Below are 15,374 nucleotides of genomic sequence, written 5' to 3'. Positions count from 1 at the left end.
GTGCCTTGGGGCGTCGGTGGCAGCTGCAGGTCACTGGGATGGATGTAGAGAAGCGGGCTCAGAGGACCCCATGCAGGCGCCGAGGCTGAGCAAGCGCTGGGAGGTGTGATGGCATGGCCTCCAGGAAACCTTTCTGAGCAGCTCAAGACGATGGCAAGAGGTGTGCCCACAGCGGACTTCTGGTTCTCTTCCCAACCTCTAACAATGCCACTCCATGCCCAGGAGCCCATGGCCAGCAAGTACTAGCCATGCGTGCCCACCCCTGTGCACGTGAGCTCCCTGCACTAGCGAACCCAGTAGCGTTTTCTTAGCTAGGGAAAAAAGAAAAGGGTTGATTCAGGGGACCCTGAAATGCCAACAGCCCAGGGGCACCCAGGCTTGTTCCAGGGGCCTTAAAAGGAAACACTGTGGCTCCAGCTTGATCCCCCGCAGACAGCTCTCCTCTTGAGATCAAGTGGCTGCAGCAACTGTACCTCCCATCTCCCCGGCGGGGTCAGCTAGGAGATGCAGCGCTCTTCCTCTTGGCTGGGGCCAGGTCTGACGGGACCCCCTGCCTTCAAACCACACTGCCTGGAGGCTGGGGGCCTGCAGGGCGGGCATCACACTCCCAGCCAGAGAACTGGGAGGGCAGGGGTGCAGGTCTGAGCTGTACAAAAGAACAAGGGTCACACGCGGTGCCCGAGACGGCTCCAGCACAGGCCCCTACCAGGCCGGGAGCACTGCCCGAGGCTCTCCAGGAGCGCCTGCCATGCCTGCCACCAAGTCGCCGCCCTTCCTGTGGGCAACCATGTGCTCTTCCTCGAACGAGAAAAGGTGCTGCCGCCGCCAAAGAAACACACATCACTAGAAGCTGGTTTAAGTGTATTTTAAAAATGTTCTTTTTAACAGTGGCTCTTCCAGTGGACCAAGGGCTAGGGCTGGCATTTCTCACTCTGCACCCCTCTCCCCCGGTTAAATTGTCCACTCCCATACACGTACTACATGTCACAGTTTAGGCTCACCGTGGAAGTGGCTCGCAGTGTTGGCTCTTACTAATGACCCTGGACAGCAACGCCATTAACGCTTCTCCTCAGGGGCAGCCCCAACTTAGGGGCGCTGTGCAAACAGGACGCCCATCCTGTAGCACTGCATGGAAGGGCACCGTTTTAGGCCCGGCATCACAGGGGATGGTTTAGAGATAGAGCAAGCCCTCCAGCCTCTGCGGCACCCTGTACAGGACTGATTCCTACTTACACTGCAAGCACGAGACAGAGCTGAGCCCGGGCAACCTGCCAGGCCCCACGCAGGAGTTCTCAGCACAATGACGGATACAGTGAAGTCTGCCTAGAATCTGGCCTCCTTTTGCCTCATAGGAAAGAGGCAGAAGCCCTGAGCCGGTAGGCCATCCGACCGGGGCGGGTGCACTGGAGAGGGAGTGGTCCGGGTGCCCATGGACTCGCCAGAGGTCAGTGGGGGAAAGCCAGCCACACACTCAGGTCTCCATTGAAAACACTTCTGTGGCAAACCTTGCCCATGCCCAATTTTCATTAGGAAATTTCTGTCTCCTCGATGGTTTCTCTCTAGTGACCACAGGAGAAGCTGGATGTGAGCTCATCCTTCTAGAAGGGACGAGTTTCAAGCAGGACGCAGTTGGCCTCGCCCACCTGCAGCCTCCCGGGCAGAGGCAGAGGCAGAACACGGCCGTCCTGCTCCCCGTCCTGCCCTCCCGGGCCTGGCTGTCACAGGTCTTCTCTTCCACGCCGAGCTCGGTTGGCTTCCTTTGAAGCTTGTGACTTCAGGCTGCCCTCCTCCTCCTTCTTCTTGTTCTTCTCTTGCTTGGTTTTGTCTTTCTCTTTGCTTCCGCCTCCTTTGCCGGGGTACACCTGTCCCTCCAGAGTCACATCGGCACACCGGTCTTGGCTCACGAGGAAGTCTTTGATCTCCCAGGCATAGCCCCCGTCTCGAAGCATGAAGATAGCCCGGTCGGACCCCACGATAAACCTGCGGAGAGAAGTGACCACACAGTCAGTCAGCACTCGGCAGGAAGCTGCTGACAGCGCAATACAACTTAGTGTAAACTCTCCGTGAACACACAGAACAAAAGGATGAGTTTTCTTCGGTCGAGGCTGCTGTGAGTCGGCGTTCGCTCGGTACTTCACTGACGATAGTTCGGTTTTCATACATTTACGACCCCCAGCAACCCTCCTAGATGCAGTGACACTGCCTCGGGGCCTAGGCTGTGACCTTCACCAGGTCCTTGCTCCAGACAGCCGCCTTCAGTTAGCAGCCACGCTCGGAGCGGCCACCGGTGTACACAGCTGCCAGCGCAGCATTCTCCCCGAGCAGACACGTGGACAGGCTCACTTCTTCCTTCTGAGAGGCTGGCTCAGGAGGCCTGGGCCCGCGTCAGAGAAGCCCGGGTCTCCTGGGTGGAAGAGTGGCAGCTGAGCTCCACCACCTGCTGTGCGGGAGAAGGGGGAGACTCCCGGGGGAGGAGGGGAGACACGGGGAGACCCTGGGGAGCTCTGCAAAGGCAGATGTGCAGTACACGCCGCCCCGAGGCAGCGGTGGTCTCAGATGGCACACAGGCTGACTAGGGGTGGCGAGGGTGGAAACATACACACCCACAAATACCCGTAGGCTTGTCGGAGTGCATTTATGTACACGCATTCACCTTTACTGCAAAGAACCATGAACGTGGTGGAACTCATGAAAACTTCTTGGGTATAAGCAAACTATCATCAGAGACCATAGTCCCAGGGACACCAAGGTCCAGTGATGTCACAGTCTACAGAGACGATGTTCAGCACCCTCCGGCGGTGTCTTGAAAGCTTGTGAGCAGCCATGGGAAGGGCACCTGGGGGTGTAGTCGTGCCATCATTCCCTGTCCACTCGAAGAGGCATCAGAGTGTAGGGGTGGAGCTGGGCTTATGATGGTCCTGCATTCTGCAGCACTGTACGGGGCTGTGTGCGTCTGAAGAGGGAATTTATGGACTAGAATCGGACTTGTGTTGACTGGGCTGGGATGTTTAGTTCATCTATAACTACGTCTTGATATAAAGCTTTCTTACACAGAGAGTGTCGCTGGATTTGTTTCTTTCATCACACCGGCCTCACACACTGGGGCTCTCCTCATGCAGAAGAAAGAAGCGTGAAGCACATCAAGACACGTGGAAACAATGAGTCCGTCGACGACGGACATCCGTCTCCACAACCCTGAGACCTGAACAACTAGATGGCGCCTGGCTGCTACTGCCAACTACTCAGAAAGGGGGCGCATCCAAAAGCCCTCGGGGAAGCGGCAAAACATGTGGACTGGGCCTCGGACTCATCAGAGACCAGCGGGCTTACTGGTAAAGACAGAGCCCGGTGGGACCCCGAGCCTATGGCCCTGCCCTTCCTCCCCCTTCAGGTCTTAAACTCACAGTCAGGTCAGACAACCAACCAATGAAGATCAAAAGGGGAGGCCTGGCACAGCACCCGAGGGACTGCACTGGATGAGTTAAGGAACAATGACAATAAAAAGAGCTGAATAATAAAAAGAGCATTTAGAGGAAGAAATCCAAGCAAGGAAAGCGCAGGGCCCTTGGTAAGCAAGCACCACACCCTGCTTAGCCTCAGAGCGCACCCCGGCCCCAGGAAGGCTGCTGGCGCTTTACCTCTGGACGTCGTAGTTGGCATTGAATAGCCCGCCCTGCCACAGGCTGGTGATCTCCTCCGTCTCCTTCTCGGTGGGGCTCCCGGAGACAGTGACAAACATCATCAGCGTCTTGCCCTTCTTGGTCATTTTCAGTATGCTCTCGGGCTTGCCTGGGTCGATCTGGGAGAAGTCAATCGGTGCGGAGGGTCGTTTGTGCTCGGGGAGATCCCCTTCTTCGATGTCATCATCTTTCTACAGGGTGGGGGGAGAAAAGCAAGCATCAAATCCACGGTCCCCAACTTGCCTTTCCACTTGTGCTGGCAGCAACAGGAGCAGAGTCTGACACGGGGTTTGCAGCTGACCATAGAGAAAGCAGGGCAAAGGAAGCCCAGGAGTTTCTCTCTTTCAAGTCAAGTTCAAGTGTCAGGTAGTACTTCCTCTCGCTCACCCCTGCCGGCCAATCACAGGGAGGCTCCTGGTGATGGGGGTCCGTGCACAGCCTATAATCTGCAGGAATCTACCCACTGTGATCACGGTCGTAACGCCTACCGCACAGCTACGGCCCATGAAGAAGTGCCACGCAGCACCGGAGAACACACAGTGAGGCGTACAACAAAGCCCAAGGCAGAGATGCACGAGGCCACCGGCTGACGGCTCGAGAACAGGCAGAACGAACCTAGGGAGCAGGGAGCACAGGGTGGGGAGACCTGAGGCTGAGGGCGGTGAGATGGAACAGGCAAGCTCTGGGGGGGTGGACAGGGCTGTGGATTACATGAGTGTGTCCGTTTTTCAAAACTCACTGCACTGCGCATTCCATGGATATCAAGTTCATGTAAAAGATAGGAACTGGAAACCAAGATGTAATTCTAGTTACCTTTCTCTCCCCCTCTCCACTGGCTTCAACTCACCACCATGCAGTGGAATGCGATCCTATAGGGCAGAGTAGATGTACTCTGTGGGTTTTCATGGCTGTAACTCCTTAGGGAAATAGAAAGCCTCATCTTTCCCCTAGGAGGGGCTGATGGTTTTGAACTGCCGACCTTGTGGTTAGCAGCCCAACCCATAACCCACCATGCCACCAGGCTCTTTTGCCGTGGTATGAACTAGCAATTCGGAAGCTACTTTCTGTGAATTGCAGGCTGAAGTACAGGGTGTGGAAGCTAGTAAGAGCCAGGTTCCTGAGGAAGGAAGTTACCCACGGGAAGGGGGAGGAAAGCCACCTTGCGGATTTGGACTGGAATTGACAGTAGCAGAAGGAACTCTTTCTCTTGGAGAAGCTAGGTAAGCGTATCTGAAAGGACCGGGATATCAGAGAGAGAAGAGTCACTCCAGGGCTGGAGCACAGAGAATTGAAGGTAAACCTAGATGGTCTTTCTGTTTCAGAACGGAAGTGCTCAAAGGATCATGGGACCCCGACAAAATGTAGCAGGAGCCAACAAGAAGGGTTCTCCCTGGCCATGCTGTTGTAAAGCTGGGCATCAGAGTAAATAATGACAAGCATGTAACCCAGACAATACAGTAAGCAGCACTGTGTCCATCCCAGTAGAAAGACAGAAATGAATAAACCACGAGTAGAAGAACTCATCAGCAGACCAGAGGAACGATGGCACTAGAAACCCCACGTAAACCATGGATCAAAGTTTGATGCAAAACGGGGCATTTACACTGTCTGAAAGCAAAAACTGCCCAGTATTCACAAATTACAAACGGGAAAACAGTAATTCGGCACTGTAGGAACCTGGCAGCTAGCACAGAAGCAAGCCTTCCAAGCAAACTCCCTCAGCAGAGCGACAAGCCTCCTAGTAAAATCCACTCTGAAGGAAGGGCGGAACTTCGTCTGGGTGGTATTCCTCCCCAAACCAAAGCCCAAGGAAGCCAGAGAAAAGCCAGCCAATGAAACAGGCCATGCTGCAAAACGCCACACAAGGCGGGACGGTGAGGAGGCAGGGAAAGGCTGGGGAACTGGTGCAGGTTAAAGGAGGCTAAAGCGGACTAGCAAATCTACGAGGAACCTAGTCCGGAATTGAACCCTGGGCTGGGATACACACTCCAGGACACCATTGGGGCAATTAATGTGGGGATTACGCTACAACATTAGAGATTAAGCTGGAGGTTCTAATATGGTCATGGAGTTGGCTCTGGCTCGTGGCGACCCGCATGTCAAGGCTAGACTGTGCTCCACAGGTTTTTACTGTTGGTTCTTCAGAATTAAATTGCCAGGCCATTCTTTGGAGGCACTTGTGGAAGGTTGGCAGTCAAGTGAGCCTATGAGACACTTGGTTCATCCACACCACCCTGGTGAAATAAGGGAAGAGCCCTGATGTGTAGGGACCAGCATCCGAAGCCACCAGCGCTCCCGAGAGCGGAAGATGAGGCTGTCTACTCCTATTTACAGGAGGTAGTCTCAGAAACCCACATGAGCAGCTCTACCCTGTTGCGCCCGATGACAGTGAGGTCTTGCTGTCAGAAGACTGCTCACTCTTGGGAGAGAAACAAATGAACAAGATAAGAACTTCCCACCGCTTCCTTGCAGCTCCCCCTCAGGATGGCAAACTTTGACTCAGCTCCCACCTAGGATGTCAAGCTGTCACTCGGGCCAAGCTCCTTAGCCTCTTGGATCTACAGGGAGGCCTTGTGTCTTGCTTTGGCCAACGAAATGCTACAGAAACTCCACTGGGCCAGTTCCAATCAGGGCCCTGGAACCGCCTTACACCAGGCTCGGAGGACGGGTCAGGGAGAGCAGACAAGCTCCCGCTGCTGAGGTCACCTTACACCAGCCCGGCTGGCAGGGACCTCGGCCCACACAGTGATTGCAAGTCCAAGAGAGACTGACCCACAAAACCCTGAGTGGAATAAATGGCTGCTAGTTAAGCCACCACGGACCCCGACTGGGCAGTGGGTTACTCACTGGGCTCCTAACCGAAGGGTCGGCAGTTTAGACCCATCAGTGGATCTGAGGGAGAAGGGCTTTCTGCTCCCGTAAAGATGTACAGCCTTGGAAACCCTATGTAGGGTGGCTAAGCGCCGGATACCAGTGGACCACATTGCGTTTGGGCTTATTTAAGTCACTAAACTTTGGGCTAGGTTGTTACCTAGCAAAAGTTAACTGATACTACCCAATGAGGACCATCAGCATTCTGCTCGCAAGTTCAGGAGCGTTTCTCTTATTTGCTAGCCCCTCTGGGTAAATCTGCTGCACCAAATCTCTTTAAAGTGTTGAAAAGCAAGGATCCTACTTTGAGGACAAAGGTGTGCCTGCCCCCCAAGCCATAGTGCTTTGTCCCATGCACGTGGAAGTTGGACACTGAATAAGGAAGACCCAAGAGAAGCTGATGCACTTCAATTGTGCTGCTGGCAAAGACTACTGAAGGACCACTGACTGCCATAAGGGCAGACGGATCTGCCCGGGAAGACCTACAGCAGGACCGCTCCTTGGAAGCAGGCATGGCGAGACTTCACCTCACACATACTGCGCACGCTGTCAGGAGAGAGCAGTCCTGGAAGACATCCTGTAGAGGGCAGTGAGAAAGCGGAAGGCCCTGGACAGGATGGGCTGACTCGGGGGCTGCAACCACGGGCTCCAACATCCAGACGCGGAGGCGCTGTGCTGCACAGGGTCTCTATGAGCGGGAACCAACTGGAAGGTACCTGACAACGACGACGACGGCGGCGTTTCTGGGCTGTTATCCTCACAGAAGTAGACTGCCCCGTCTTCCTTCTGCTGGGTGCTTTCAAACCAACTTTGAGGTGAGGAGCTGTGCATGACTACGTGCACCCCCAGGAGTCCAACAGACATACTCTCCACAGCGCCCATCAGCTCTCACAGCCAACCTGCGGGCTGGAGCAGGGCTGTCCCCAGGACTTCCCGGGCTGCGAGCTGTCTGAAGATCACGGCCTGGCCTTCTCGTGCACAGGGTGGCTGCTGGGCCTACTCGGGTTTCCATTAGCAGCCTGGTGCTGGTCCAGCCTCGGGCCTGCCTCAAGGCTCCGTAGTCCATTTTAACACAGGGCCACCGGCGGAGCAATCCAACTGCCCGGCTGGGTTTGCACCTTGAAGGGCGCACATTGCGCCCTACCCCCCACTCCATGCCACCAGGGCTCCTTAGGGGACAGACCAAATGCCCTCTCTCCAGAAAGGGAGTAGCACTTGGCAATGAAAAGCGATACAATGCTGATATGTGCTGCAACACGGATGGATCTTCTCTACTTCACGCCAGTGAAAGCAGTGCACACTGTGTGACAAAGTGCATGTGGTGCGGCATGGTACAGCATGTCCCAAGCAGACGGGTCTAAGAGCTGGGTTTATCCGTAGGAGGGAGGCCAGGAAGAGGTGACTGACTGCGTGCTACAGGTCATGAGGGTTTCTTTCGGGGTGGTGAACATGTTCTTGAGCTGACCGCAGAGTAGGCTCGAAACTCTTGAATATACGAACAACAAAATTCACACTTCATCTCGGTGACTTGCTCAGGGGATGTAAATTATGTCTCAATGCCGTTTCCAAAAACAAACAACTAAGGAAGCAAGAGCCCCCACAGCTCCCACTCGGTCTCGCCAGTCACGGGGGGCTGAGGCTAAGGATATACTGGCAGACACTGGCGTTAGCAGACTGTGTTTCTAGCTTTTAATAAAGAATGGTAAGAAAAGCAATTCTAAGGAAGTGCTTGAAGGTGACCCAGATTACTATCAGATCTGGGGTCTTGTTTCAGCGTCACAGAAACTAGCTGTGTAACCGTGGAAAACACCCCTGGCTCTCCGAGGCTGCTTTCCTCATCTCAAAAGCTCAAAACAGAGCTAAGCTAGCACCCTGGGCCCAGCGGGGGCCTCCCCCCACACAGCCTCCTCAACTTGCCACCAGCTTTGCCAACTGCTTTCTCCCTTGGTTCGCTCTGCAGGAGCGGTTGCCGGTGATCTGTCAATTGGAGGCCAGGTCTGGGTTCAGTTCGTGCTCCTCCGCTGGAGGTGTGTGGTCTTGGGAAAGTTACTTAGCCATCTGGAGACTTTCCCCTCTCTGTGAGCTCGGGGAGTAACAAGAACATTGCCTTCTTAGGGCTGCTTGGGAAATTTAATGACATAGCCACAAAACACAGCCCAGCACTGCCACTGAGTCAGTATGAGCTCAGAGTGACCCCAAAGGACAGTGTGGAACTGCTCCTTCCGGTTTCTAAGACTAGATCTTGATGGGAGCAGACAGCCTCATCTTGCTCCCAGGAAGCAGCTGGTGAGTTTGACTCCTGACCTTGCAGTTAGCAGTTCAAAGGCTCCCCATGATGCCAGCAGCAAGAGTCCCTGAGTAGCCACACTGTTCATGCAATTGGTTACACGTGGCTATTCTACTGTCCGCTGCTGCAAAAGGAACCCTGAGGCTGCTGGGCGCGCGCTGGGCTGCTCAGTGCAAAGCTGGTGGTTCCAACCTACCAGATGCTCTGCGGGAATTGAGAGTGTCTGCTCCCATAAAGATTCATACCCTCAGAAACCCAATGTAGGGCTGCCATGACTTGGAGCCCTACTCACTGCCAGCCATCCCATAGGAGAGAGTAGAAATGCACCTAGGAGATCCCAAGTCACAAGTTTCACAAAAGGGAGCCAGGATGGCAGAGAGGCAATGCGTTGAACTGCTAACCACACGGTCAGCGATTCAAAACCACACCTAGCCACTCCAGGAAAGGGAGAGGGGTAGGCTCAGAAACCCACAAGCAGAGTCCTATAGTTCCAACTCACCGGGCCGCTATCAACTAGAATCAACTTGATGGCAGTGATGTCCTCAGAGCTGGCGGACAGGGCAAGAGGGGATTCCTGATGGTCCCCTGCGCCACCATCTTCCCTGAAGCCTCTGCATGGAACCCTTTTCAGCTCAGAGGAAGGAGGAAGGGGCGCCAAGGCCACAGGTCAGGAACAAACACCCCTGCCCCCACTTTCCTGGCGGGGAGAGCTGTGTCCACGGAGAAGGGTATCATCGAGACAGGCACAGCCAAAGGGGGCAGCAGCCGCTGGGCTCAGGCCCACAGCTCCACGCAACAGGAGGGACTCCACACACTATGCAATTTGCTCGGACACAGTGCATCACACAGACAAGGCCCGCGGGCCGTAAGCTCCTAGTTCATAGGATTATTGTAGTTGTTAGCGACGCGCACCTGCATTCTTCAGTGCAGTGCATTTGCGAAGTAAGGGTAGAGAGTGTTCCAAGCAACCTTCATTTCTATGTTATGTCTTTGTTTCCGTTGCAGGGGAAATGGAGGAGGAGCACCCCCTGGGTAACTGCCCAGTGCAGCGCTCAGTCGGGGGTCACTAGGTAGTACAAAGGCCAAGCTCTGTGGACTCACCAAGAAGCACCTTGAACGAAAGGCCTGGCAATCTCCGTCTGAAAGGTCACAAACCTTCAGTTCTGGAACCAGTTCTACCCAGCATGCATGGAGTCACTAAGGCGGACTTCAACTTGCTGGCAATGAACTGAGAATGCCCTCTGCCCAGGTGGGTTGGGTGAGTTCATCTGTTTCTTATCACTTTGTGTTGAACTCAAAACCACCAAATTCTTACGTTGGGGGGTGGGAGGGCAGGGACTAGGAGCGCTCCCCTGACTCAGTTCCAGGACAGCCCTGAATCTTCACCAAAACGCCAGCCAGTCAGAGAACTGCAATAGTACAAAGCTGCACTGGCTACAAATCCTTTCTCCTTCTCTTGGTCCCTAACAGTAACACTGCCCCTCTCAGCAGGTGCCTGGTGGTGTCATGAAAACCAACAGTCATGCAGGAGAAAGACTGAGAAACGACAGGGGCTCCAGGAGTCAGCACGGACTCGATGGCAGTGAGTGTGGTCTTTTGAGACTATCTACAGAGTACCTACTCTGCCCCCAGGTACGTACTTACATTACCTTCAACCTGTAGCAACTTTGAAAGGTCCCCAATTTTACACAGGGAAAAGGATTAGAGAAGATAAAAACTTGCTCAAGGTCACAAGCTAAGAGAGCTGACTCTGACTCCAAGTCCCGTCCTCCCCTCCGCGTCCCCCCCCCGCCCCTCATCCCACCTGGTTAACATAGTCCAAAAGTCTCAGAGGAATTGGGACATTAGTTCTAACACTGGGGCAGTAGTTCCTTGTTCTCCCCACGGGCATACATCTGAGGCACAGCCTCTGCTTAGCATGTTGGCAGGGTTGACTGATTTGGGATTCCCCTCTGGGGGAAGAAGAGCTTCGTCTTTCCAGCCTTCCCGCTTCCTTCCAAATAAAAACACCCAGAGATATCTACCCTGTCTCATCAAAAACCAAACCAAATTCACTGCTGACTCATAGCGATCCCCTGTGGGTTTCCCAGACTGTAGCTGTCTGTTTACAGGAGTAGAAAGCTCAGTCTTTCTCCCAAGATGGTTTCAAACTGCTGACACGCGGGCGGATCACAGACCAATGAGTAACTACTACGGCACCAGGCTCCATCCTCTCCCACAGGAAAAGGAAAACAAAACAAAAATGCTGCTACTACGGAAAGGAGCTGGCACTGGGTTGAAGTCAATGCCCACAGTGAGCTTCCCACCTGCAGCGAGGGTACAAACAGCGAACAAGAAACAAGATCACTGCCTGTCCAGGATCTCACTGCTTCCGAGGTTAGATCAAAACCCAAACCAAACCGCCACCATGAGCGAGGCAATTCCAACCAGAAAACCAAACCAAACATGTGATGCCAACTCACAGTGACCCTTTAGTACAGGGCAGAGGTGCCCTGTGAGTTTCTGAGACTGGCACTGTTTATAGGAATGGAAAGCCTCCTCTTTCTCCTGCATTCTGACTTAAAGGGGCCCTACGCAGCGTTGCTGGGGCGCCTTTTTGTTTCTAAGTTTTCACAAACAAAAACGGAGAGGAGCCTTGGTGGTACAGTGGGTGACATGGTGGGCTGAAAACGGCACGGTTAGCAGCTCGAAACCACGATGAGAAAGACGGGGCTTTCTGTCGGAAACCCACAGCGGCAGTTCTGCTCTGTTCTGTAGGGTCGGTCAGTCGGCGTGACTCGATGGCAATATTGCCTCTGCCTGCAAGCTCTCTCCCTGTTCATCTACCCAAAGCTGAAGTCTTTTAAAGGTTTAATTATTATATATCAGATGGGGGGGAGGAAGGAACAGAAAAATCCCATCTATGCTATGATTGTAGTTATAAAAACCAGGTCTGCAAATGAAGTGCACTTGGAAAAAGGTAGTGCACATTTGGGGATGAGGTTATGGGGCTGATTACCTAGAACACCCCATTGTAATATGGGCTAATGCAGAGTCCCGACGGCACACGCAAACGGTCGGTGCTTTGAACCCATCGGGTGTTCTGTGGGAGAAAGACGTGGCACTTTGCCTCTCAAAGACTTAAAAAGAAAAACCCTCCAACTAGTGAGTTCTGCCTCGTTGCCATGCTATAGGACAGGGTAGAACTGCCCCTATGAGACTGTACTCTTCGTAGGAGTAGAAAGACTCATGTTTCTCCCTCGGGGGCGGCTGGTGGTTCCGAACTGCTGATGACAGTCTAAAACACCCTGCGGGACCATTCCACTTTGCCACACGCAGTCATATGGGCTGAACTATAGAAGCTCATCCGTGACAATCCAACCATTTCTTACTCATCGAGGACTGCGCCTCATTGCACTCCAGGTGTTGCGGGACCTGGTTCCTGTCAACCTAACCTACCACGACTTTGCTTCAGAGAGGATCTGGTCCAGCCAACCTAGAAAATTAGTATTACCACAGTTAGTGACTCCTGGGATGCGCTATTCTACACTCCGTTCACGTTGTCCGTTAATCATTTTAACAACCGACAGGGGCAGGTACTACTAAGACCTCCACTCTGTAGCTGAGGCAACTGAGGCACAGAGAGGGCTCCACATTGCAGGTTCCCCAGGCCAGCACCCCGTGTTTAAGTGATTAAAGCCAAACAGATGAACTGTATAGTCTGGGCTGTCAAGGTTTGGGCCCCTCTGCCCAGTTCCCAGATGTCCCATCCTTGGCACCCGTTGCCCCACTAGGAATGCCTTCCTTCCATGAAAGGCCTTCCAAGGAATTCCAACAGCCAGCGTCTCCTTTCTTTTGGTAACACCCAGCAAGTTTTACTCCGTCTCGTGGTTTTCCTTCTATTGTTAGCTACTGCTCCCAATGGTGGGCCCCGAGTTCATCCCTACTGCACCCTCGTTCTTTAGCCCAAGCGCTGAGCATTTCTAAAGGAGGATTTCCGCATCCGGTGATGCTTTCCCATTAACAGCCCCACGGCTTCATTTACTAGAATCCAAGTGATCAGGAGATTGCAAGGGAGATGGTGCCTGGGGAAGAGACTGCTGGGCTAAATTCCCGCTCCACCTGTCATCTACAGAGGCTCAGGAAATTCCTGCTCCACCTGTCATCCACAGAGGCTCAGGAAATTCCTGCTCCACCTGTCAACCTGTCATCCACATAGCTCAGTCTGTCAGCTGGTGAAAATAGGTCTCCTTTCTGCCAATCAAATTCATTTTGTCACCTTTAAAATCCCTGCCTCAAGGATCATAACACAGCAAACCCTTGAGCATACTGCTATCCTACCCACTGCCAATGAGTTGATTCTGATTCATGGCAACCTGGTGTAGAATAGAATAAAAACTGCTTCATAGCTCTATTTTTTTCCCAAGGCATCTGGCCACTACCCACAAGGTAGCAGTTTATATCCACCAACCATTCTGTGGGAGAAAGCTTAGACTATCGCCCTGGTCAAGACTGACATGCTCAGAAACCCTACAATGGGGAGCTATTGAGTCAGAATCAACTGGATGAAGGTGAGGTTGGCTTAGTGATCTTTTAGAGGCAGATCACCAGGCTTTGCTTCCACAGCACCACCAACCTTTAGGTTAGTAATTGAATGGTTAGTGCCGCCCAAGGAACTTGACCTACACTGTGCACTGCCAAAAAGACAATTCCCTCTGCCACACAACAAAGAAGTGGAAAACGACTGTCATAAAATGACAAAACTTCAGGGCCGAATAGGCTCTCTGGGAACATCCACTAACCCCCTTCATTTGACAGGCACGACCTGGTTGGTTACACAGTCAGCATTACAGGGCGCCAACAAGCTCCTGGAAAAACCTCATTATCTTCTCATTCCATTTCACCAGAAATGTTTTTAAGTCCCCGAGTAGAAGCCAAACATATTACTGGGTCTTGCACTCCACCAGCTAGGCAAACTAACCAGAACAATTCTGGACAACCATCTGTGGAAGGCAGAAAGGCAGTAGCCTGGTGTTGGTCAATAAGCTTTATCTTAAAAGCTTACGACACGCTCTTAAACTATGTCCAGTGGATTCAGGTTTTAAAAAAAAACTACATGCTTTATTCGAAGGAAGCAAATCATTGCTCCTCTAAAAGAAAAATACACGTTCCACGACATAGAGTCTGGCCTCTAATCCACTCCTAAAAAAAAAAAACAAAACCTACCCACAAAATTACAAAACTCTGAACAAGGAAATATACCAAAGTAGGAAGTCTGAAATTCTACTGATAGAAGACGGGAGAACTCCCAGCTGGGAAGACTCCTAAATGATACTCATCTCCCTGCCACTCACCCACCCACTCCGACGCAAAGCAAGGGGGACTGGAAGCCGTCCGGGCCCTTGCTCTTCGGGACTCCCTCCCCTGTCGCAGGGTTCACTGGGCACAGGGACAGCGCTAAAGTGACCAGGTACTGAAAGGAAAACGGGCCGTGAGATTGAGAGGCTGTCTCGGCGGGAGTGACCAGAGAAGCGTGACAGAAGGTCCCGGGGCGGGGGGGTCGACAGGGCTTGAGGGAGGGACCAAGAGGGCCAGACCCGGAGGGTCGAGGCTGGCCTGAGTCCGGCAGTAAGGCATCGGTAGCAGGGGTGTTAGAAGTTACTGAGACGGAGATCAAAAAGGTTCCAAAGCAAGGGGCGGGTAAAGGGTCAGTTAGAGCAGGGGCCCGTGCCGAGAACGGGGAGGGCGTGCGCGAGCCGCGAACCTCCCACTGTTCCAGGAGCCTCGCCATGTCCGCATCATTGTAATCGCGAATATCCTTCTTCTTTCGCGGGGGCCGGGTAGCCTCGCCGGGTGCCCCGGTCGGGTCCCCGGTGGCGCACACCCGAGGCGGTAGCAGCAGCAGCAGCAGCAACAGGTCAGAGGCACAAAGCAAGGCCACGGCCGCGCGCGCCCAGCTGGAGGCCGCCATCTTTGCCGCGCAGCGTGACGACGCCGCGGAGACCGCGCCGGCCCCGCCCCCGCCGGCAGCCGGCTTCCGGGGACAGCACGGACGCGAGCCCGCCTCGGGCCCCTCTAGCCCCGCCTCTGCGGCTGAGAGGCCCCGCCTCCAGGCCCAGACTGACCTACCAGGCCCCGCCCCGTCTCTTTGCCTCCGGCCCCCACCTCCGGAAGCCCCGCCCCCGCCCCTTGACCCCGCCCCAAGCGTACCCAGGCCAGCGGTCTTCAAGGCTCGGTGGAGGTGCGGCTTTCTGTCCAGCAGAGCCCTCCGGACTCGTTCATTTTCTCTCCGATGCTCCAGCCAAGGCGAAAGGCCCCCATGGGGCCTCCAGCAATCGTCCTCTGTGAAATGAAGGGGGGCCGGAAGTTCTAGGACTGGTTCTCAACCGAAAGCCACGACCCTTTCATACAGTCCCTCGTGGTGGTGACCCCCAACCGTAAAATTATTTCGTTGCTACTTCACCACTGTAATTTTGCTACTGTTATGAATCGGGCGACCCGTGAAAGGGTTGCCCGACACCCCCACCCCCTAAGGGGTCGCGACCCACAGGTTGAGA

The 15,374-nt window shown here is 53.9% G+C and overlaps 1 protein-coding gene across 1 annotated transcript; it reads right to left on the bottom strand.

The window, feature by feature from the left end:
- Positions 1-844: 844 nt before the first annotated feature.
- Positions 845-14,812, bottom strand: MESD (mesoderm development LRP chaperone). Its single transcript, XM_075558069.1, has 3 exons — positions 14,582-14,812; positions 3,639-3,871; positions 845-1,980 (listed from the first exon to the last, which is right to left on the bottom strand). Exons 1-3 carry the CDS (start codon positions 14,786-14,788, stop codon positions 1,719-1,721), a joined length of 702 nt encoding a protein of 233 aa, XP_075414184.1. The 5' UTR covers positions 14,789-14,812; the 3' UTR covers positions 845-1,718.
- Positions 14,813-15,374: the final 562 nt, after the last annotated feature.

This window comes from Tenrec ecaudatus, chromosome 9 (assembly GCF_050624435.1).
Source record: "Tenrec ecaudatus isolate mTenEca1 chromosome 9, mTenEca1.hap1, whole genome shotgun sequence".
Lineage (NCBI taxonomy): Eukaryota > Metazoa > Chordata > Mammalia > Afrosoricida > Tenrecidae > Tenrec > Tenrec ecaudatus.
Note: the sequence above shows the minus strand (reverse complement) of the source record. Positions and strands in the feature narration are given on the sequence as shown.

Bases quoted from the DNA above. Each gene is read 5' to 3' on its own strand.
- MESD (XM_075558069.1), bottom strand. From the start codon at position 14,788: ATGGCGGCCTCCAGCTGGGCGCGCGCGGCCGTGGCCTTGCTTTGTGCC. The intron at 3,872-14,581 runs GTTCGCGGCTCG...CCCACCCTGTAG, and splicing joins GGCTCCTGGAACAGTGGGAG to AAAGATGATGACATCGAAGA. The intron at 1,981-3,638 runs GTAAAGCGCCAG...TTCTCTCCGCAG, and splicing joins GCCAACTACGACGTCCAGAG to GTTTATCGTGGGGTCCGACC.